A 24,236-nucleotide genomic window follows, 5' to 3' on the forward strand; every position below is an offset into this window, starting at 1 on the left:
GTTTGGATGTCGGGAGCTTGGCGATCTCAGTGCTTTCGGCTGTAGGTGGAGGTGCGCCTTCACGGCTTGTTTCGGCTCATCCGAGTCCGCCCCATCTCCACGCTTTCCCACCCGTCCCTCCCCTGATGCTGGCACCCGCGCTTTGGCAGCAACTTTCGGAGATGATCTGGTGGAAAATAGATGGCTTTTTACATGTTAAGGTTAGTTTTCCTGCCGGATCGAGTCCCTGAACTGAGTTCTCACACTGTGCACGGCTGGCACGAAGCAAGGGAATCACGGCAGCCTGACGCGAGCAAGACCAAAGCTTTGCAGGATTGCACCCTCCGTGCCGAGTCCTTTTGGGCTCCTCAGCGAGCAGCCCCATCCTGCCACACATATCCCTGCAGTGCCAAAGTGCCCCATATGTACGTTTTGCCCTGTGTTTTCTCCAGTGTAACTCAGAGGAGGTGAGTGGCAGCACAGATGAGTTTTGTCTGGTGCTCTCCTGTGCCCGACTCGGTTCTGTGGCTGCTGCTTCTCTTGCAGGTTGGCTTCGTGGCGGGGTGCACGGTGCCGCTCAGAGATGTCTCCAAGCCGGGTCTTGGAGCAAGCAGGAAGTTGTTTCCTTTCTTCCTGTTTTTGTCCCCTTGCCTGCTAATTTCCTCTGGGAAGAAAAGTGCATTCTGCAGTAAAGGGAAAAAATAGTCACACGTAACGGGAAGGGACAAGGCAGCAAAGCTTCTGAATGAAGCGTGGGACAAGGAAGGAGCACTGGGTGTTAACTGCAGTAACGCTGATAGGGCAGCAAGGACAAATAGCTGCCTGTGGGCTGTGACCACGGGGATAAAAACGGCCCACTTGGGACAAGCTGGGGAGCAGATCATTGGAAGAATAGCATTTCCACTCCAGTGTATGAAGGATGCTGCTCTCCAGCTGTTCCATCTCAGTGGTGCAGGTTTGCAGGAGGAGGTGATGACTCGTGTTAGATTGGTTGATATAGTTGGAAGAAAGAGGTGAACTTTAGATACTTCCTTTAAGCTTTGATTGTTAAATGGACTTTATGAAAGGGCTTGTCTGCTTTTTTTTTTTTTTAACCCTCAGTTGCTCTAATAACAGCTATCATCTCTCCCTCCTACTGCATCCCTCATGTCCCTAAATCCTCATGGCTGCTGCTGCTGTTTAGCCCAGGTCTCCCCTGTGCTCTTGGGAGCCCGTGCCATTTCTGAGCTGGGATACTGCCAGCTTTCCAGGAGGTGCCGTACAGTTGGAACAGGTCCCCAGCTTTGTCCTGGCCTCTGTGCTCATTGGTCCTGAGCCCCCAGGAAGGCAGCAGCTCTGGCATGTGGACGTGTGTCCGTGCTGTTCCTGCTTCTGTGTGTTCCCATGAAAGGAGGTTGATGCTGTGCAGCGTAAAAGCAACTCCCACAAAACTAGTTCTGCTCTGGGACTTCCCATGACAGGCCTTTTTTTTTTTTTTTTTTTTTTAAGCAATCCACTTGCAAGAGATCTGCCTACAAACTGGCTTTTCAGGTTCTGGGGAAAGCCATGGGTTGGCCCTGGTCTCGGGAATGTCTTGCTCTGTGCTGGGTAGGCTTCAGCCGGGGGGATGAACTTTGAATGTGGAGAGTGCTGCTGGCCTGCAGAGCACAGCCAAAACCTCTTCTCCAACAAGCTTGTCCTCTCTGTGTCTGGATACTGAGATTGTGTGGCCCTGATGTGTCACCTCAGGCAGGAATTATGTCCCTCAGAGAGGGCCAGCACCTCGTCACTGGACTTGGCAGCTCGTTTCACTTTCGTGGCAGGGACTGTGACGGGGCTGCAGCTGCACGAGGTCGCCAGGCAGGAATAGGAATTCCTTTTGGGGTCATCAGTCCTGTTCCTCTGGAATCTAGCCCCGGAAAGTAGCCAGCAAGTCCCGACATGTTCCCTTGAAAGAGGCAGGGTCTGTTGAGTGTGGCATGATAGGACAGTTTATTCTGGGCACAGAGCCCTCATGCTCAGATATAATTAGTAAAGGTTTGATTCCCTTCAGTGTGTTGGATCTCTCTGCAGTGCAAACACAGCCTGGTTAGTGCTGAAGGCCTGAGATGGGCAACATGGCCAGGATTACCAGCTTGTTTTCCTCTTCCATTCAGTGTGTCCAGGAAGAAGTTGAGCAGAGCGTGTGTTGTGTGAACCCCATGTTGCTGGGGATGTGCCTGCCAAGCAGGACTGGCTGTGAGCTGAAGATCCTGACATTTCTTTATCTGTCACTCTACAGCTTTTATCCAGCAGACCAGACTTTTGATAAGATTCTTCCCTTGTGGTTGCTGCCTTTCTTCCATAGCTATCTCTGGAGGCTTTGGCACCCCGTGGAGACCATGCATCTTTCTCAGAGTTTCCAGCATTAATTGTGGCCTGACATGACAGCTCTATTAATTGCTGTTCCTGCAACCACCAGCCTCTCGCCTGTATATGACACATTTCAGTAGAAATACTTAAAACTCAAGGATGGATTCCTTCCTTAACATTTTCCCTGAGCTCAGATGTGGATTAGTTTCCTTCCTTTTCAGTTGAAGAGGTGCTGGACTCCCAAGTTTAACATTTATCATCATCTAGTTGGAAGGGAAGGAAACATGAACTGTGCAGATCTCACACAGTTGCTGTGAGGTTGACTCCCAGCTGCTGGGTATGTACATGTTGAGTTTTAAGGAACCTATGGAATGCATGTGTTGCCTGCCTGCTCAGGGAGCTGTGTTGCATCCTTTCTGCTGTGTGACAACATCTCAGTGTGTGCTGTGGGTGCTGCAGCCTGAATTTAATGGGATTTGTGTCTGGGTTGTGGGTAAAACATCCCAGTGCTGCTGGAAGGTAGGATGGAGATGGTTTCTTTCCACAGAGCAGGGGAAGCCCTGGTGTTCAGGGTTGTGCAGGTAGTTCTCTCCCAGGTGGCAGGCTTTTTTTTTAGCCTTGTGGTTGTTTCTTTTGTTTTGTTTTATTTTTGTTTGTTTATTTTTTGCCTTGTTCAGAACTAGTGGACCTGAATGGGTATCAGGTTGCTTACTCTGCTAGTGCTCAATAACTCCCCTCTGAGAGAATAACATGTAGAAGGGACAGTATTAGCCCTGCAGCTCTTGGTCCCAAGAGATTAGGCAGGCAACAGGCAAGATTTAACCTTGGAAGGAAATGGATCTGTTTGGCAGCATTTCCCATGGTCATGCTGGCAGCTCTGTTTCCATGTCCTCGAAGAACCCCAGGCTAATTTGGTGTGTGATGTGTGCTCAGACCATCCAGGCCTGCTTGCATGGAGCTGTGGAGACCCTCCCTGCAGTGCACCCTGAGCTGGGCAGGGCTTGCCTGCCAACCTGTCTGTTTTCCCAGGCAGAATGTCTGTGCCACTGGGAGTGAGGTTTCCACAGGGAGAAGTGGAAATGCGTCTGTGCTGAGATTGCCTATTGTCATATCCTTGTTAGTTGAACTTCAGGGATTTCCGACTGTTTGCTCCTTTTTTTGGTCCTACCCATCTTGCTGCTGTCCAGGACCAGTGGAAGCTTCAGCTCACACCTCTCATCCTTGTTTCAGTCCATGCTGCTGTAGGAATGAGGAGGGTTTTTTTTTGTTTTTTTTTGTTTTTTTTTTTTTTTTTTTTTTTTTTTTTTTTTTTTTTTTTGTTTTTTTTTTTTTTTTAGTGTGTGTTGGGATGATGCAACAAAGAGGAAATCAGCAGCTGAGTTTTTGACCAAATCATCCAAACTACGGTCAAATCCTTCTGAGTAACAGTGTCTGTTTCCCACTGGGTGAAGATAGAGAGCTTATTCTTCACATTTATCTTAGTGGTCAAATCTCCTAAAGCTGTAAGAGTGCACGTTTCATTGCTTGTGTGCTCTATTGCTGCACAGGCAGCACATGTCAGATTGACATAGGGCTTGTTTTTGCTGTAATTTCCTTTGGATGCACTCTTCAACTATCTAGGTAAACAATTTATTTCAAATATAATTACTGCTCCTTTTTGCCTACCAAAGAAATGTTGGAAGTGTGGTGATACAGACCTGAGCAGCGGATATGTTCTTAAATTCTGAGGCCTTCAGCAACAAACAGACCTTGCCTTAGTAATCAGAGCATCTCTAAAGCACAATGTTTATTAAAGGAAATGTAATTTCTTCTCAGTGAAGTCTGAGGTATCATTGCACAATACTTCCCTGGCATGGTAGAGCCTTCCCAGGGGGAGAAGAGATAGCAAGCCATGCCTGATCTTGCCTTTTCTGGAAAGCTTACCTTTGCCACCTCCTCCCCTTCCTGTTTCCACTCTGCTCAGAGCCAGCCCCTTGCTCTGCTGGTCAGCAGCAATCCCTGCTTTGAAGGTTTGCTTTCCTTTAAAAAGGAACAATCCCTATGAGGTCATCCTGAAACTGCACAGGACGCTGCAGTTACAGTCCTTCAGATCTGGCACTTACTTGGCTTTGGCTCAGTGAAAGTTAGAACTGCTTGGATTTTAAAATCTGGAGGGCTCAGACTGCTCGGTTGACAAATGCAGCTTCTGTATTTCGGGAGTTACTTCCCTGTAGCAATCAGCACACCGGAGATTTGTTACTGTGTTGCTTAAATTCAAAGCCTTAAAGTGAACTGTAGAAAAAACTGTGAGTTGTTCTGCCAAAGTGTGAGTGTACCTTCCTTTTTCCTGGCTATTCTGGGGTAATTTCAGGGAGAACAGTGGGCAAGAATGTGCCATTCACTCAGACTGAAGAAGTGTGGCTCACTTAGAATTTAATTTTTTTTTTCTTTTGCTAAACCAAGCTAGAATTACGATTACTCTTATTTGCATTAAGAATGAGTTGTTGCACTGGGCACACGATGAATGTGCAGAGGTGTGCACACACCTGCAGAGCAAGACAAGCTCTTCCTGCAGCTATTTACACTTGGACACAGCAGGAGATGGTGTATGGCTGGCCATCAAGCATGAGCCAGGGGAGAAATCAGAGCACCAGAGTGGCTCTCCTGTGTCCTTGGCTACAGGTGAGGGACAGCAGCCAAACCAGCTCTGCTCTGATTTCTTGGCTGTTTAATTGGTCCTTTGAAGGATCTCCCCCGGGCCTTGACTGCTGTGGGCATTTTTTATTCTCTCACTTGTGCCCAGGTGAGCAGAACTGTGGTGGTGCTGGAGAAAGCAGGTGTGTGATGGGAAGTGGGGATGCTCTGAGTTTCAAAGGAACACGCCAAGAAAGCTGTTCTGAATGGCTCTGTGGCTTCCATCCTTCCTGAATATAAATTCTGTCTTCTGGTGGCTCCAGCGTTTGTTATTGTTGTTTCCTCTAAGATTTTTTTAGGTTGCTATTCAGAGTGGTTTTATGTAACTTTCCATAGGAAATGTTGTCATTTGTGGCAGTTTTGATCTCTTTTGCCATTGAAACGTTTTTATTTAGCACAACAAACAGTGATTCTTAGCTGCTTTTAGTACCCAGTGTCTTTGCTGTAGAGGATGAGTAGCTTTTGGTCTAACATAGTTTTTGGTTTGGCTTATTGTGATCTTTTTGGGGGAGATTGCTTTTCCATCAATTGTTTATTGATATGTTTTCTAAGTGAACAATGTTGTAATCACTAAGACGCATTACTTTACCAAGAAAATGGCTCTTGAGCTGGGTGCAGGGACAGCAGCTGTTCCAAAATCAACCAGAGCCAGTGTTTACTTCTGTCCTGAGTGTCATCCCAGCTTGCCTTGTGTCCTGAATCCTTACAGTACTTGTGATGAATATGAGAGCTGGTAGAAAAAGACTTCAAAATGCAAAACTTCAATGAAAATAAAACCTTTGTTGGGTTTGTCTTTTGTTTCCTAATGTGAGGTCGCAGCTGCACTGACAAAAGCCTTTTTGTGACTCTCACCTTGCTGTATAATTGAGGCAGTGACTGTGCCCATGGTACTTGTGGGTCAGCCAGAACTTAACCAGGCATCTGTTTCACTAGTAATGGGAATAAATCTGGAACAGGATCCTCTGAAGTCCCATTGAATTGTTTAAATGAGTTCAATGTACACTGCAATAGTGTCTGTGATCACTCTTTCCTGAAGAATGTGCAGAACCATGCAGAGCACTGAGACAACTGTGCTTTGGGGCTGCTGGGGACCCAAAGGGCTCTGCTGGCTCAGCCCAGGCACCACTGAGCCAACAGGCAGCTGTGCTTACCTTCAACCAGGGTGCAGGAGCAAGCTTGCATAAATGATTCTTCCTCTGATAGCTGGTAATGGATCTCTTGGTGGAAACAGCTCCTGTGGAGGACCAGGCAGTGCTCTGCTGGCTTCCCTAAGGAATGGGAATGCTGCTCAGAGCTTGGTGTGCCATCACTGGAGCTGTTGGCAGGTATCTCATCATGCTGTGCCCTGATGGAGCTTCTAAGTGCCAGGCTGTGACCAGACTTTTAGGATGTGGCTGCTGGAAATGTGGCTGTTGGATGTGGTGGCAAAGCCGCAGGGTGTGTCACAGAGAAACATAAACAGGGTGAAGAGCCAAAGTGCTCCAGAAGGTTTTCCACTGCTCCCCCCTCATTGCTGGTTGGTTTATGTGCAGGCTGTTGCCCTTGCTGGTATCTCAGGATGTTGTAGACGACTCTGGGCTGGGTTTGCTCTGGAAGGTGGAGTTGGAGATCTCTCATTGCCCGGCCCTGCCTGGGTCCTGGCTGTGCTTGGCTGGTGCTGCAGACCTGTCTCTGTCATCGGGGCCACACGTGCTGAGGAGATGGAAAAGGCTCCTCTGCCCAGCCTGCTCTGCTTGGCTCCCTTCACCTGCTTCCTTGTGGGTGCTCCAGGCCATGGGTGAGCAGGGGAGGCTCCTCCCTTGGGAGCCCCTCTGTGGAAGCTGCCCGGGTGTGAGGCTTGGCTGTCAGCTCTGGAGCAATCTGTGGATGGTTTGGGTGTTTTCCCACCAAATTAACCCACCAAGAAATTCACTTTGCCTCTGGTGGTACAGTAGTGTTTTATTCCTGTTGCACCCGACACCTGCACTGAGGGTGCTTCTCAGAAGATTAGAGATGCATTGTTGGCTTCCCACTGTGCTACAAGTCTGAGTTTTGGCCATGCTTTCAACAATCACTTCAAACTGTACTTTCTTGAGAAGCAGTCCAATCATCTGGCTCCAGCTGCTCTGTTTGTTCCTGTGTCTTCCCCTTTCCTTCTGCTGGCACAAGTGTTTGTGGAGCCATGTGGGAAGGAGCTGGGGCTGGAACAAGCCATTTTCTCTGCTGAGCTCATGTGGGTCAGTTCCCAGTGTGGATCACCCAACAGCTGTGGGGATGCTGGTGCCAGCAAGAGGAGGAGGGCAGCACACAGGGCTGGGTCACTGCTTCTTCTGTTGGCTTGCATCTCTTTCAAGTGTTTAAGACATCTTTTTAGCTTGAATTTTGAGCATTGGTTTCCAAATTCTTGTTACTATTTTGCCCTTTGTCTGCTGCAATAAAAGGACCTTGAGGATCAGCCTGTTGCTTGTGAGTGTTTGCATGTTGCAGTTGGAGGTCATCTTTTAACCTGTATTTGAAGGAGTTCAGCTACAGATCTGGAGACTAGCAGAAACCAGAAGAGGTTTTTGAGCTTCCTGTTTTTCCTTTCTCTGCTGTATGAGGGCAACATACCTTCAGGTCCCAGGTGAAGCTGCTGTGAAAGCTTTTAATGCTGGTGTTCAAGTAGAAATTAATTTTTGTTTGATTTCCATCATAACCTTCATGTTTTTCTGAAAATCAAGAAAATCAGTTGTTCAAAGGGATATCACATCTCCTTTCTTGATCATGGGATTGGCTCACGTATGTTCAGACTTCACTGGTGGATGTTTTCGTTACCTGTACTTAGAACCCTCTGTCTCTGTATGCAGCTGAACCTTTTCCAAGTTCAGTGGGTCCCAGCTGAAACTTTGCACTCTTGCTGTGTCTCTTTGAATACCATCCCTGTACAAGGCTTTGCATGAAATACCAACCCAGTGTAGCTTCCCGTTTCCTGTCTAGGGGTCTGCCTGGCCTCTTCCAAACCAGACAGTTTCAGCTGGTATTTCTCAGCTAATTCAATTAAATGGTTCATGGTGAGATCCCCAGTGGGGATGGAGTAGGACAATTTCACACAGGCAGGGGATGACAGCTCAGGGCTGTATTTGGTGTCTCACCTGAGCTGCTGTCATCACTGCTGCTGAGCCATCACTGAAGAGGTTTGTCCTACCCTTCCTCTCTGGGTTTCACAGGGCTTATCTGAATTGTCTGAGACTCTTCAGGCTGCCAGATCAACAGGAAATAATTTACTAGGGTTAGTTTGTGCTGGTAAAACACCTTGTAGTGGCTCAGTGGAGTAAGGCAAGCCTGCTCCCTGGGCAGCAGCTAGTTGGCAAATGGGTTTGCTCACAAGCAGAAGCCAGAGAGAGCCCTGAGGAACTGTTACCTGTGTGATTTGGTGCAGGCTCTTGGAAGTGGCATCAGCCTTCACCAGCACTCAGGCAGAGCTCGTGCATGGCAGAGAGCAGTGAGAGGGACAGGGGGTGTGTGTGGGAATGGCAGTGCTGCCAGCTCCCTGCAGGGCAGGGCTCAAAGGGCAGTGTGTCTGCACAGCTCTGCCAGGCTTGTGCTCAGAGCTGCTTGGACTGCTCAGACCCAGTTTCTGTGGCAGCCTGTGGGTCTGCAAAGCCTCACAGCATTTCCCAGCTCAGCAGCCAGCCTTGGGAAAGCAGGAGAGGGCCCTGGGCAGTGCTGATGGCTTTGCTTCATTCCTCAGGTATTTTCTTAGGGTGGGCAGTGGTGGTGGGCTCAGCCAAAGCTTGGGTGTTGCTGTGCCCTTAACAGCTTTCCCCAGGAGTGGCCTGTCCCACCTTCCCTGTCCCTGCCTGCCCTCAGCCCCTCCATCTGGCCTGTTTCAAGGGGCTGGCTCACGCCTGGTGTTTGGGATATTGTTTGTAACTCCTTGGGTCTGATCCATGCTAGATGGTTTTATTGGCAGCCACGAGACTGAAACCCCACTGCTCCTCTTCTCCTTGGACTTCCTGCCTTTTCCCTGCTGTGCCAGCAGCAATCCTCCTGGAGAGAGAGGCATAGCCAGGAGCTGTCTCCTCTGGCTCCCCTGGCTCATCCTGTCTGGAGAGCACCGTGAGGATCCTGGTTTCTTTGCTGTGTCCACCTGGATTCCTGTGCCTTAGCCAGACCCCTTCAGGTACATGGGGCTTGCCTGGGACTTTCTGTAGCAGGCACTATAAATATGACTGTTTCAGTGATGGGGCTTGAAAAATGGAGAAAAACAGCTGGAGTCTGACCATGGAGATCGGATTGCAGTGGAATAACCCCGGTGTGTGTTACCTCCTGGGGGTGTCTGGAGGAACATGCACACACTGTGCTGGAGAGGAGCAGTGCTGCTGGTTGGAAAAAGCAGATGCTGTTTGTGTGGTAGTGTTGAATTAAGTTGGGGTTTTGTTTTGTTTTGGTTTTTGTTTGGAGTGTTTCTTGGGGGGAAAAAAGCCAGCTTTATTTTAAATGGGAATGCTGGTAAAATGGAGATTTTGGAAGAAAAGAAGTCAACATGGGAATTGCTTCAGTTGTCTGTTTAAATGGAAGGATGGTCTTTCTTTGAAATAACTGTGCAAGCTTCTAAATGTATTTAGGATGCCTGTCAGTTTTAGGAACGTGCTCAGGCTTCTGGACAAAGCTTTTCCTTTGCTCTTTGGGTCAGTAGATTTCACTAAGCAGCTTTCCTTGATCATATGCCAACTTTGGTATTTAATGTGCTCTCCCCTTTCTTAGCCTGACCCACAGCACAGTGGATTTGCCTTTCATTCTGGTTCTGTGACCTTGCTTTGGCACAGACCTTTTGAAGATGAATTTCCCAGACTATCTGCCATTGATATGTGTTTTCTTTTGTTTGTTTATTTTAATTGAAATGGACATTACTAATAATTTTTATGTCACTACCAGCTGATCAGTTAGAAGAAGCTGGATTTGCAAATACCTCTCATTCAGCCTTATATTTGCATATTCCTGAGTTTTGTGATGCTGGTGGAACAAAGTCCAAACTAAACAAGCACAGGCAAGAGGTCTGAAACAGCTCCTGTACGAGGACTGAGCTTCTGGATGTGGGTGTGGGAAAAGGGGATGGTAGGAAGAGCATGGAACAGATCTGTAGAGTCAGGACTTGCATGGAGAAAGAGGATAGGGAAAAGTTGATCACACTTCTAGTCCAGGAGCTACAGAGCAACAGGTGAACCCAGGAAATGGCAGGTTTGCAGTCGAGCTGGAGCAGGCTTGTCACACAGCATGTGTTTCATCTCTGGAGCTTTGTCGTGTGCAGTTATGAATACTAGAAGTTTGCTTGGATTAAAAAATGATCTGGATAAATTCTGGAATAAAAACCATTGGATGGATATAGAGATGGATACAGAACTGTTACATGCGAAGATATTTCTGGCACAAGAATCCTGTGAGTTATTCACAGCACATGCCCTGGCTCTGTTCTGGGAGATAGGGCTGTTGAATGATCTCCCACTCCTACCCTGTGCCAGGCATCCTCAGCTGGAAATGAGATACTGGCTTTAAAAGGACCCTGCGTGGCTGTGCTGTGTGTGTTCCCATCCTGCTGCTGTTGGTGGCCTCTTGACAGTGCTGAGAAATTGGGATCCATGGTATGGGACCATTCAAACAAAATATGTATCAGTGCAGTTAACTTTGAAACAAAGCCCACTGGCCTGATGAAATACATGGACACTGGACCCTGAAACATTGACCCCTAAAAGTAACCAAGGGCTCAGTGTGCAACTCAGCTTTCACACTGTGCTGAGTGCTTTCACTGCTGTGCTGAGACAGAAATTAGCATCACTTTGGGTGAGGGCCAGGTGAAATAAGGAGTGTTACCTGCCATGCAAAGGCTGTTGTACATCTTGCTGTACATCTGTGCACACAGCTATGCACTGATGCTCATCTGGTCTATATATCCATATATTCAGCTGGATCCACATTCAGGCTCCCTGTTAACCCCCTGGAGGCCTTTTTGTGCCTGGGGCAGAGGCAGCTGCCTGACCTATGCTGTGGCTGATTATTCATACAGAATTCACAGTGCTTGCCCTGGCAGGGCTTGATCCAGTCTTAGGTGTTTGTAAGGTTTATTTTTGGCCACTCCAAATGCACACAGGGAGTTGGGAATGCTGAATAGCTCTGCCTTCACTGCACTCTTTTACTGGGAAATGAACCTGCTAGTGAGTAAAGAAAGTTGAACTGGTAGAGGGATTTGCTCCTACATACTCTGTTTGCAGCTACTCTGGAAACTCACCTGGGGTTTAAATACTGAATGCATTTAGATAATTCTTATATAAGCATTTTTATGCTTTGCTGCTTAAAGAACTCTTTAACTGCTGAAACAGGGAGAAAGCAAAGCAATCCATTGCTCTGTCAGAATGTGAATTTCATCTTGAGATCTTCACCTTGCCTAAAATACAAAGTTGAATCAACTTTGGTGTAATTATAAGGCCACAGGCTTTACCCTTGTGTGTGCATGTCCTCTTTGGCAGGTGTGTACACCCCGGAGATCCCATGTGCAAGTCTGCAAGGGTGGCAGGGAAGCCAGTGAAGATACATGGACATCACTGTCTGTGGTCTGTGGCAATTTCGGAGGGGAAACTCAGAACAGATTTAATCAGAAGTCTTTCACAGGTTTTCACGTTATTGCAGCAACTTTCGGGCAATACAGGTGTGATTCATCCTCTGCCTTCCTCACTTGGCCTCACTGATTGATAGAGCTGCAAATCCTACACATTTGTATTCTTTACACCCAGAGCTCCTGCTCACAAAGGCAGCCCTGTAGGTAGACAGGAAGGATGTTGAGTGATGTTGGCTCAGTGGTGAGATGCTGGAAAAAGCAGAGTTGCTACTTTGGAGGCTCTGAATTTGCCCTTGAAAGCTCAGGAAGGAGGCTCTTGAGTTGTGTGAAATAGATTGTGTTTGGTCGTGCCAGAGTGGTGGCTCTGTCTCTCTTGGCTGGTCTCTGATTAGGACACCTTGAGGACATGTTGTGTTTGTGATCCTCAGAGGTAAATGCTGAAGCTTTTTGCTGGAGTATTTCAGGTATGGGAAATCTGCTTTGCTTTCTGACCTCACCATGAAGACAAATTTGCAAGACCTTTCAGTAAATCGTGTCTCATAGCAGATTTACTCATACCAAGCACAGGCAGGAGTTCCCCTAATACTCTCACTGTTCTTATCTTACAGGAAGTTAGAACAGTTGTATTTAGCCACCCCTGCAGCTCGGCAGGGAGGGAAGGAAGGATTTGTGTCCCTCTCATGCACAGCACTGCATCTGTGCAACAGGACTGTGGTGCATGTATGAAGGGCATGTCTGTACAGGCTAGATCATGAATTCCCAGACTTTTGGGGGCCTGTGGTATTTGCTGAAACCCAACCTTCATCCACCTACAGCTGAGTCCTCCCTTTCTGTCGTTCTGGCTCAGCTGAGCACAGCGCTCCTGGCAGCTGGCCCAGCTCAGCGACTGAACCAGCAGCTGGCCTTCAGCTCCTTTTAGATGAGATTCTCATCCAACCCAATCCAGATCATCCCCCACTCCCATTTGTTGACCTATTTCCCCCCTGCCTGCCCCCCTGCCTTTTATCTTTTGCAGTGGTGTGTGCAGTTCCCTTTCCAGAGCAGCTGCAGGGAGCTGTGGGAACATGGTGGCAATGCCCTGCGAGGCAGTGCACGTTTCAGAGAACCACTGCCTAATTTAGGCTGGGAGGGACCTGTGCAGGTTGACTGGCTCAGCCACTGCGAGGCTGGGATAATTCAGGCAGCTCAGGGCCTTGTTTTGTTGTGTGCCAAATGTCTCTGAGGGTGGAGATCCCTCTGGTCCTAGCCTAGGACTTGGCCTCTCTCAAGGAAGAATCCTTACATGTTAAACTTATTCTGCATTTATAATAAATGGGCTGTGTTAACACTGTAAGGGCTCTAAGTTTTAATTCCAACAGAGTTTTTTTGCTGCTCCCTGTCAAAGCACGTGTGCCTGCTGATTTAACTGGTTGCTTATTCCATCTGTCCACTGTGGTGAAGAGGCTGGGGCACTTGATTTTTTTTGTCCCCTGTGGCTAAGTGCCATAGGCCAGGCTAGGGCCATGCAAGGAGGGAGCCCAGAGGGAATGGAATCTGTTGTCCCATTCAGCACACATGCTTCCCACTGTTCACTTGAAACTGTGTGTGTGATAGGAGGGGAAGAAATACAAACTTGTAGTGTAATTTAGGAAATTACCTGTGGAAAGTACCTGTGGAGGCATCTGAGCTGATCTGCCTCCAGTGAAATCTGTTTTCTGAATTGTTTCTCTGAGTGTGCGCAGTGAAGCGGGTGCTCTGCCAGCCTGAAAGACTCTTGTGGTCCCAAACAGGAGGGCAAAACTGCAGCAGAGTGGGCAAGATGACAGTGAGTCTCTCTGCTCACTGCGGCGTTTGGATTACACAGCGGTTTTTATTTAAATACCATATCATTATTATTTATGTATGAAAACCACTCTTAGTTCAGGATTAGTGCCAGTTCTCTAATGTTCATGCTATACTGGTATTGCTCTGTGCACTGTGTTGTGTTTCTAGAAAATCACTACATTTAAAAGAGATTACAAACGGTGATGAGAAATGGCCACTTGCTAATTGCTAAGTGGTGGGTGAGTTGGAAAGTGTGGTGCTTGGCTTTGGGTGGGCAAAAAGGGGTGTTTGTGAGTCACAAGCTGGTTTTAGAGGGAGGCCAGTGGCTTTTGATACTGCAGTTACTTAGCTGGTTGGTCTGGATCCAGATCTCATTAAGATTTAATTCATGGCTTGTTCTTAAGGAATCTGGATCTCACAGTAGTCTCAGCAAAAATCTTAATGGGAGGCGACTCAAACTTGTGACTGCAGTGTCTGTATGTGGCTCGAGGTTCTGTGTCCTCTGAGTGTCAGGTGCTGAGTGAGCAGGGTGGGCACGAGCTGTGACCCCTGAGCCCTCACGAGGCACTTTGGGAATTCATCCACGTGGGGCTTGGGGCCCATCGGTCACAGCTAGGAGGAGAAGCCTCTGCTCACCCTGCCAGCATGGGCTGTGAGGGATGAGCCAGATTCCCTCCTGACTCTGGTGTGTCCCCTCTCCTAGGCCTGAGGACGAGCGTGGGACGATGTCGGAGGCGCGACACGACAGCACGAGCAGTTTACAGCGGAAGAAGCCGCCATGGCTAAAACTGGACATCCCCGTGCCGGTGCCCATGCCCGTGCCAGAGGAGCCCCCCCAGCCCGTGCAGGTACAGCAGGGAGGGTTTGGGGAGCTGGGGAGGGATGTGCTGGGAGCATCCCTGTGCCTGGGATCCCCATCAGTCCTGGCTGAGGGAAAGGCAGCGTGTGATGGCAGGCCGTGAGGCCACATAAGAAGGGGCAGAACCTTTGAGTAAATTTAAGAGCAGTAATTAACTCCCCTTGAAGGGGATGTGGGAGGGATGAGGGTGGGTGGCTGATGTGCTCACATCAGTGGATGTGAGTGTTTGGATGTGGGCATTGTGAGAAGCGTCTTGGCTGGGATATGAGAGTGAGGTATTCAAACAAACATTTCTTAGGGGGACTGGAGGACTTAAGGTCTCCCAGACAAGCATGAAGGTCTGGAAGTGCTGGAGCTTGTGCTGAAATGAGCAGGGTATGAATCTGACTTATGAATAGCCAAGATAATGACAGACTTTTATCAGTAACAGCAAAGAACAGTTACTGGCAACATAAAGCTGTAGCAGCAGGAGGAGCGTAAGAGGACCATGTGGGATGAGAAATACATAACACTGAGGAGTGCTGAAGTAGAGATGAGGTGATAGGTTAATAGTGCAAAGCATGAGAGTCAAACACCCTTATTTGTGCTGGGAATAGGGAGAATATCAGGAATACCTGCTACAAGGTATTAAAAACTGCTGTAGGGTGAGACCTGGAGATGAGTGCTGGCTGCTTGTGTGGCCTTGCTGCAGGAACAGAGACTTTGTGCACCAAAGGCAGAGCCAGAGGGTTCTTGCTGCCCAGCTCCATGGGTGTGTACAGGGCCTGGGTTCAGTCACTTATGTGAAAAAAAGTTTAGTCATTAGAGAAATGGAGGCTTATACAGCTTCCCTGGAGGGGGCTGAGGACAAGCTTGTCTTAAGAGGGAACTTCTATTGCACTTGGAACAGCAAGAACTGTCCTCTTCATCATTCTGTGATCCAGGGACTCAAATGCACTTCACTTACAGCTCCTGGCAGATGAATCCTGGTTCTGGTCTTCCCTTGGAAGGAAAGAGTTTGGGGGTCAGTCTGTAGGGATTAGAAGTGGAGTTCAGGGTTTTACCAGTGCAGGTTGAAACCTTCTGAATAAATTATTTAAGGCTCTGATGGATCTTGCCTTATCTGGAATCTCTAAATCCAGGTGGGCACCTGGAGGAACACTGTGCTTATGATAGAAACTGGTGGAGGTGATGTTCTCTGCAAAGCCCAGGCTGTCAGGGTAAGAGTGCATTGTGTGCACCTCTGACTTACAACCTGAGTATCTGTGTACTGCTTTTACATAAAAGATAGCAAAACTGTTAATGTAAGTGGAAATCATTAGCTTTCTGGGCTAGAGAGGCTGAAGTAGTCTTGAGGCAGAGACAGTGTCTGACCAGAGGATCGATCAGAGCTTCCCGTGCCAGAGGGGCAGTCTGCTCAGCCTGCCCTGTACAAATGGGACATGGTGTCTCTGCTGAGCTGATAAAAATGTAATCCAGAGCAGCCCTGGGGAGGCAGTTGTGTGAGCTGAGAACAGCGTGGTGAGTTGTGTCACATTTGGTAGGTGACATTTAGCCATGACATGTGAGTGTGCCCAGGCAGTTAGGCTTTGAAGAAAGCCTTTCCTAGCTTGCTTAGGCTGCACCAGGCAGCAACTGCAGACCCACCCACAGCTCTCACAGGCTTTCGGTGCAGATCCAGAGCCACTTCAGAAGCAAACCCCACTGAGTGCACTTCTCTTGACCTTGTGGAGCGGTCTAGGATAGTGTGATTTGGGTAGACAGCAGCCAGGAGGATATGTGGCAGGAGCTCAGGCGGTACATGTTGAATTGCTGAGGTGCCCATCCCAGAACTCTGACTGCCTCCCGCTTCCCTCGGCAGCCGACGCGGCGCCAGGCGTTCCTGCGGAGCGTGAGCATGCCGGCCGACAACAGCCGCGTGCCGTCCCTGCCCCACGACCCCACCAGGAGAGCCGTGCTGCAGCGCCAGACCTCAATCACCCAGACCATCAAGAGGTGAGGCACGGGGCTCCTGGAGCCTGCTGCAGTGTGTTCTGCCATCCTGGAGCTGTGGATTCATGATTCTCTGCTCATCCCGTTGCCTGTCGCAGCAGGGTTAGGTTGAGTCCCTCATTACCTTGTGAGGTTGTGGAGGGTGGGTGCAGGTTGGTCCCCAGTACAGAAGCCCAGTGGTGCTGTATAGCCTGTCTGTAGTCCTGGGAGGAAGATGCTGGTGACCAGGACAATGAATGGTGTTTGCTACTTACAAGCAGATTTTGGCTGCCCCCATGCCCTGGGGGGGTTGCTTCTCAGTAACAGGATGTGTCAGGCCCTGATGTTTAGCTGTGACTGTAGATGGGGTATGCTGGGCATGCTTTGATGCAGTGTCTGAGAGCACATGGTTGCTCGGGGAGGCAGAAGGCCATTGGAGCAGTGCAGGGCTCTCAGCAGCTTGGCTCCTAGCACTGGCTCATTGGCAGGTCCTTGAGATGGCTCTGAGGGGTGGTGGAAAGCAGAGAGAGGCTGCTCTGGTCCCGTGTCCCACTCCTACAAAGGGTTGTCTTACGAGACTCTTGAGACATGGCCACAGAGCTGGATGATCTTTCCCTCACCATGGCAAAGGCTTATCCCAGTTTGCCCAGAAGGAGTGGCTCTCCCAGCTTCTCTCCTGAGATGGCTCGTTTCTATCTCTGGCAGCGTGTCAGGCCTGCCTGGATCCCAGGAGCATCTCTAGAACTCCAGGGGTCAGGGATACTTTCAGCCAGCCAGGCTTCGCCCACTCACAAAGGAGCAGCTTTCCAGCTCTGGCAGGTCTCCCACACACTATTTTCCTTTGCCTCAGACGTTTCCCAGCTGCCTTGGTGCTGAAGCTCTCCTGCATCAGCCCACTCTGATCCTGCTTCTTGTGAGGTTGGGAGGGCTGAGCCCGTGAAGCGGTGTCTGCTCTTTTCAGGGCTGTGGGCAACCTCTGGCGCTGCTGAGGCTGTCCTTGCACACCTACACTGCCTCTTCCCTTGCCCCCTGCTCCTGACGTGTTCCTTGCCAGGACAGCTAGGCAAGAGCACGTCAAGGATGAGGGGATATCCTGGGAGGGTGCTGTGGAGGCCCTGACAAGAAGCATTGGGTAGAAGGGTCTGGGTAACCTGCCGAAGTCCTCACAACATGCAGTTTGTGTGTAGGGGAGTGAGGAATTGTGAACTGCTTTGGTGCTACTGTGACAAATTTGCTTTGGGAAGGACTTAACAAGGAGAAGAACTGCAGGAGATGCACACATTACACAACACTAGCAATAAAAGCATGAAATGAGTGGATCAGAAACAAGGCCAGGGAAATGGAAAGTATCAAGGCCTAAATCCCTGTTTTCCATTTAGCAGAACTAGGAATACAGTGGAGAATGCAGACCATACATCCCTAATTGTGTTTTGGGATTTGTTTTGTGAGTCCAGGAAGTCTGACTGCCAAGTTTTCTGCTTAACACAGCCCTCAGAATGCACAGAATGTGAAACTGTAGCAGGACTCCATACCATCTTCCCTGGAGGACACAGATCAACTGTGAACATAAAGTGAAGCCTGTGTAGTCCAGAACAAGGCTTAGGAGTGGTTCATGTGAAAGCATCTAACACCATTTCCAGTCTTCCTGGGTGTCTGAGATGTCCATGCAAAGCAGCAGATGTGCTACAGATAGACTTGTGCACTAGGCAAGATCCTGTCAGGGCATCAGTCTGATGTCTCTAAGCAGATCATATCTTGGGCTGCTGACACCTCCATGGTGTCACACTGGTGCCCAAAGCCAGCTGTGGAATCTGTAGCTGAGTGTCTGGGCTGAAGAAGGCAGGTCTTACACGGGGAGCTGAGGGGGATGGCACTACTGATACCTTCCAGAGCAATGTGAGACACACGTCACAGGTGCACCAAGAGGATTCAGCAGCCTCCTGGGTTCAAAGATGCTGCTGCTGTGTGGCTTGAGCTTGGTTGTTTCTCTTAGGTCGTGCTCTCAGCTGGAGGCCACTGTCGCATGCAGTGGGGCACCACTGCTGCCCATGGGGCTATGGAAGGAGATGCAGTGGCTGCTCCTCTCCACAGCCCTGGAGGTTCCTTCCCCTCAGCTCTCTTTTCTTTGCAGCAGACAGGTTCGGTTTCAAAGGAGTCAGACTCTGCCCGCCCGTGGGCACCGGGGGGGCAGGAGCTCCCTGAGAAAGCGGCAGTCCCTGCCCCGATCGTTTTTCAGGTACTGGTAGCACTGAGTGTGAAACCCACCCCTGCATGTGTGTGCCAGGGCTGTTGTGAACTGCGCAGAATCTGGCTGTTGCTGAGATCACATTGCCTTCTCAGGACTGCCCAAGAGGCCTACAGATAGGCAGAGTGAGAAAGTTCATGTGTGCCTCTAACAGTAAACAATTGTCACTCCTACTAAATGTGTAGGCAGCTGTCAATAAGTAGCATGGACTAACAAGCTGTCCACCCGCCAGCCTCACTCCCTCCTGCCTTTCCTAACAAGCTGTCAACCTCCTGGTGTTCCCCATAGCTGGAATATCTCCCCAGGGCAGCCGTAGCCCAGCCTGCCTTTGCTGGCAGCAGTGCAGCATATGTTGGCCCCAAAGCCTTCTTGGGGCAGGAAGGGAAGGAGAAGAAGCAGCACCAAAGAGACGCTGTTGTGTTGGTCCAGGGGGGCTCAGAGCTGATGAATGGAATACAGCATCCACTCTCCCTGTTGACATCATAGCTTTTTCTAATGCAAATGTGACTGTCTTCTTTTTGAGGTGGAGGTCTTTGTATACTTAGCACCAAGGAGATGAGCCACTCCAGGAGTCCAGGGCACAACGGGCCCATTGACCAGCACTCCAAATCTGGAGCTTAGGAATCTTTTAAACCAGACAGTGTGACTTTGTGCGTGGCAGGGACTGGACCTAATGCCCTGTATTCCTGTCTCACCATCCTGCCCTTGGCCAGCTGCCACTCTGGCACTGTGACCACCTTTGGGGCTGCTTGTGTTTGGCCTTGGGCTTTCAGGGCTGCTTGTCTCATCATGACAGAAGAGTGACAGCTGACTGATTTTGGTTGTTACAGTGCCCTGGGGACTCTGAAGGATGTGCTGGAGTCTCCCCGATGAACAGAGGCATTCAGCATCTTCCCAGGGTGCTCCAGAGGCCCTTAACTCTTCAGTGGACCATTTTGGCTATGATCAGGGAGGAATGGGACAGCTCTTCACCCTGGCCCTGGCCCAGCAGTGATCTCTGGCAGTTCTGGAGTGTTCTTCACAGTGCCAACAGCTGAGCTGGTGCTTGTCCTTCCAGACTAGTGGGAGCACAGTTTTGGAGATCTCTGAGGTTGCTGGTGGTGCCATTCCTCAGCAGGCTCATATGGGCCCAAATGACCCTCAGCCCCTCTCCCTTTGAGGCCCTGTGTACAGGCTTGTCACCCAAGGTCACCTTGCTGTTGAAATACTGGTTACAGCAGTCTGTGGGGAGCCCTCTGAGTTGTCAGGCTGTTCTGTGATGTGTGTTGTGCCAGATCAACTGGCAGCTTGACCTCTGTGCTATGGGCTTGGTGGGTCTGTTCAGGCAGGGGCTGGCCCTTGGCCTTTGCTCTGGATGGAGAGGAAGATTGCTCCAAGGAGATGTGGGTCTGTGGGAGCAGAGAGGTGCCCCAAGGTTTTCACATAGCCCCATCTCCAAAGGCTGGCACGTTGACTTGCTGGTGGCATTTGAGTCAGTGAGGTCAGGTGAATTCCAGCAGTGGCCCACATGACCTCTGAAGGGTCTGTTCTGTATCATTGTGAGAGCAGGGAGGGCTGAGGAAAATGTGTGGTGGTTGCGTAGGGAAAGTTTCAGCCAGCAAGGCTGTGGATTTCAAACACATCTTTTGACATGGTGGCAGAGCACCTTCACCTGTTGGTTGATGGGGTTTTTGCTTGGAAGGGTACAAAACCACTGGACTAATTTCCTGTCTCCAGTGCACTGGCTCAGTTCCCCTGTGTGGCCTAATTCTAGATTTATCCCAGCCTTTACTCCAGTGTGTATTTTAATGCTCACTTTGTGATCTGTGAGGTCTTGCTTCTCAGCAGCTGGAGATCCTGCCCCTGAGCAGGGGGACTGAGGTCAAGGGTTTGGATTTGGCTTGAACTTTCAGGTTTCAACACCTGGGCCAGTCAGCTGTAGGCTGAGACAGCTTGTCATCTCCTGAGGATGGATTAGCCATCGTGGGAACTGCTTGGCAGGGCTGCCATGAGCCCTCTAAGTTTAGGGTACCAGCTGTCCTGCAGGATTTGAAATAGGCTTTTAGTCTGACTTATCCTGATCCCTCCCTGCCTTCCTTGGGATTTTGCTTCTGATCCACTGCTCTTCTGTGGCAGCAGCCACTTGGCAGCAAACCTGCCTTGTGGCTGCTGCTTGTGCTCCTGCTTCTGCAACCAGCAGCTTAGAAGTGTGTGTCTGCCTTTGCAGAGACCAGAACTGCAGCAAGTTTTGCTGTTAATGCAACCCTTGAGGAGGTTAGAAACCTTGCAGCATGAGATGGAGTTAGGGAGATTCTGGGAGTGTGGAGGGGAGGCTGGGAGAGAAGAGACATTCTGGTGGCTTTTGGGACAAGTTACAGAGCTACAAAACAGTACAGTCTTACAGTGGGGACCTAGAGCTGGCCTCAAGATGGTAAGTGTTTGCAATAGATGGTTTTTAAAGTAAAAAACCACCTTTCACCAAGTTGTTTTCTGAATTTCTGTACCATTTCTTTTCCTTTATTTTTAGAAAAACTCGGAACAAACTGTCCTTTGCCCACAGTGAATATCTCCTGTCATTTTTTTCTGTCTTAAGAGACAGAATGCTGTTGATGGTCAAACATTTCTGGCCAGCATCTGTTAGGTTGCTAAAACCAGCTGAGGACAAGCTGCGAGATGCTCCTGGGAAAGAGTTCTGTCTTTGAATTGGGGTGGGCTGGAAGCAACCACCAGGGCTTTGTCTTTTCACGTGCATAGTCCAAGCAAACATCCTTCTTCTTAGCACTTGTCTGCTGGCATCTTTCAGAGGCACAGCAGACTGGTTTGGGGTGAGCAAAGACAGCGATGCCACTCAGAAATGGCAGAGGAAGAGCCTCCGCCACTGCAGCCTGCGCTACGGGAAGCTCAAGCCTCAGGTCATCCGGGAGATGGACTTGCCCAGCCAAGACAACATTTCTCTGACAAGCACAGAGACCCCTCCTCCGCTGTACGTGGGACCCTGCCAGCTGGGCATGCAGAAGGTGAGTAGCCTGGCACAGAGGGACAGAGGCAATGCCATCGCTGAGCTCCCTGCTCGGTGTGTTCAGCGCGTTGGCAGCTGTGACCTGTCTGTGGGCTGAGCTCTGCCTCGACACTCTGGGCTCTGTGCTCAGACACTTCTCATGTCCCAGGTACGGTTTGGCAGCTCTCTCTCCAGCAGTCTCTCTCTGGTCTCGTTGGCTGAGATCCCTCAGCTGTTGTGGTGGCTCGGAGCTGTGTTTGTCATGCTGTGACTGTGGTGATCAGGGGTGTGCAGCATGAGCAGCAGCTCTCAGCTCAGGCTTTCTGCTGCCATTTTGAAGGACAGAATTGTGTTGTACCCTGAATAACCACTATGTTGGACCCAAATGTACAGTAGCAGAGCTGGAATCACTGGAGACATTTGTCCTACCCCAATCAGAATGCAGTCTGTAGCACAGTTACTGTCCCCATAGAATGCTGGTTATATTTTAGGACTTTGAAAAGTGTCTCTGGCATTAGTGGTGCTACAGCTCTGCTTATGGGTCCTCAGAAGTGGTTTTGAGTGTCTTCAAAGGACCTTGTTGTCTTCTTTTCTGTTAAATGTCTTGCACCTAATCTTTGGTCACAGGAGACTTAGAAATATTGTTGAACTGTATGTGGGCTACATTAAATCAGAACGTGGTGTCAGTAGGTGTGAGCTCATTAAGCTTCCTGTTGAGTGTGCAACTGTGGATTAAAAAAGCTCGTAAAACCTTGGGATAAAGCAAAGAGGTCTTATGGAAACCACAGCTGTGATGATGTAAGGACAGAGGCAAGGTTTGTAGCTGAAGGCAATATTTTCATTACGTTGATTCGTATGTTTGGAATAAGTGAGAGCACTGGCCTGAGGAGTCCCAGAGAAGGGCTTGCAACTCCTGGAAGCTTGCCTGCTTTATCCAGCTGTTAAATTTAATTAATGGAAGCAGATGTAAATATACAGTAAAGTTTCAACAGGATAACAGGAAACTGTTTAAGTCCTGGGCTGTCCAGTATCAGGAAGGAAACTAACTAAAGAAAGAACACTTCTGTTTTTATGGCTTTCTCAGGCTCCTATTTAGGCAGCAATTCTCTGACTGTTGAGCTCATTGGCATAGGAGACAATGAAACCAAGAACTTAGGAAGGGTTGGAGGAGGTTTGGAGTCTTATGTGAGATACTGGAACAGACTGGTTGACAATAGTCAATACTAACAAAAGAGAGAAAAAACAATAGGTTATTCCTTATCTCCCTATTGTAGAATTGCTTTTCGGTCCCTCCAGCCTGGTTCTTCACTAACAAAAGAGAGAAAAACCAATAGGTTATTCCTTATCTCTCTATTGCTATTGTAGAATTGCTTTTCGGTCCCTCCAGCCTGGTTCTTGGTCAATCCCAGGAGCCAGGCCCCTGTCATGGTGTCAAGGGGAGAGCAGAGTCTTGGTAGGACAGGCTTTGGGGATGGCTGGACTGATGGGCTGCTCCTCTTGGCAGATCATCGACCCGCTGGCGCGGGGACGAGCGTTCCGGATGGCCGAGGACACGGACGGCTGCAGCATCCCCCACACGCCCATCACGCCCGGGGCCACCTCCCTCTGCTCCTTCACCAGCTCCCGCTCGGGCTTCAACCGCCTCCCGCGGCGCCGCAAGCGCGAGTCCGTGGCCAAAATGAGCTTCCGAGCGGCCGCCGCGCTGGTGAAGGTACTGCCTGCCGCAGGGCACGGACCCAGGTGGTCTCTGCCCTGGGACATGGGGACAAGGAGCTGCTCAGCAGAGGGGTGGGGATAGCTGTGCCGCAGCGGGGGAAATGAAGTCACCTCCTGGCGTGGTTCGGCCATGTGTACAGGAGGCAGGATTGGCAAGGAAGCGGGGATGGTGGTTCGTTTTTGGTACAGGTCTTGCTTTTTCTTTATTGGCCTGGGGACTTTGATTCCCACAGCCAGCACCCTCAGAGCCTTCTAGCGGGTCCAGTTCAGCCTGTCTGGACTTTTGGGTGGTCCATGGTAAGCAGCCAGGGAAGAGCAGAAATACCTGAGGCTCTTGCTGTACAAGTCTCTTCATCCTGCCCTGTGCCTGCTGTCCTGGGCTCAGTGATGCTTTTTGCTGTGTCCAGTAGCAGCAATCACTGTGGTTTGGCCAGACACACTGTACAATATATGCTAGAGGAGCGCATGGCAAGCCTGGAGGTGGGTGCTATGGGTTGAGAAGTGGGGTGACAGCTGTGTGTCTCACCAGAAAGGTGTCACACATCACGTCTGCTGTGCTCCATCCATGAGCATGAACCAAGCCCAGCACGTGGGCTGCCTGTGCACTGGCTGGGGTGGGTTTGTGAGCTGGGGGTCAGGTTCTGGCAGTGCCCCCATGTCCCTGTCCCTGGCTGCAGGGCCGTTCTGTGAAGGACAGCACCCTGAGGAGGGCCCAGCGGCGCAGCTTCACCCCTGCCAGCTTCCTGGAGGAGGACACGGTGGATTTCCCAGATGAGCTCGACACGTCCTTCTTCGCTCGGGTGAGGGGCAGGTCTGGCATGGTGCTGGCCCAGAGGCAGAGCAGGACTCTGGTTTTGGCAGGACTGTGTGTTGTGGAGAGCAGCACTGCCTTCTGCCAGGGCTGCTGTCTCAGGTGGGATGTTGGCTTTTTCTGATGGGACTGCTGTCTCTCTGCCCAGGAAGGAGTCCTTCATGAGGAGCTCTCTACTTACCCGGATGAAGTGTTCGAGTCACCATCAGAAGCTGCAATCAAAGATGCGGAGGTGAAACCTCCAGATCAGACAGATCTCACAGGAGGTGCTTTGGACAAAAATGAGCTTGAAAGAAGCCACTTACTACTGTGAGTATCTTC

General features: G+C 49.8%; 1 protein-coding gene across 2 annotated transcripts in view; it reads left to right on the plus strand.

Moving 5' to 3' along the window:
- Nucleotides 1–24,236, plus strand: part of RHBDF1 (rhomboid 5 homolog 1) — a 37,653-nt gene that overhangs the window by 3,192 nt on the left and 10,225 nt on the right. For both annotated transcript variants that reach the window (XM_041401501.1, XM_041401502.1), the window contains 7 exons: nucleotides 14,061–14,205; nucleotides 16,057–16,190; nucleotides 18,298–18,402; nucleotides 21,194–21,407; nucleotides 22,893–23,099; nucleotides 23,782–23,904; nucleotides 24,064–24,224. In XM_041401501.1, the coding sequence (XP_041257435.1) occupies nucleotides 14,061–14,205; nucleotides 16,057–16,190; nucleotides 18,298–18,402; nucleotides 21,194–21,407; nucleotides 22,893–23,099; nucleotides 23,782–23,904; nucleotides 24,064–24,224 (1,089 nt within the window). The remainder of the gene's footprint in view (nucleotides 1–14,060; nucleotides 14,206–16,056; nucleotides 16,191–18,297; nucleotides 18,403–21,193; nucleotides 21,408–22,892; nucleotides 23,100–23,781; nucleotides 23,905–24,063; nucleotides 24,225–24,236) is intronic.

Source organism: Onychostruthus taczanowskii, unplaced genomic scaffold, assembly GCF_017590055.1.
Source record: "Onychostruthus taczanowskii isolate IOZ18803 unplaced genomic scaffold, ASM1759005v1 scaffold19, whole genome shotgun sequence".
In the NCBI taxonomy this organism is placed as follows: Eukaryota; Metazoa; Chordata; class Aves; order Passeriformes; family Passeridae; genus Onychostruthus; species Onychostruthus taczanowskii.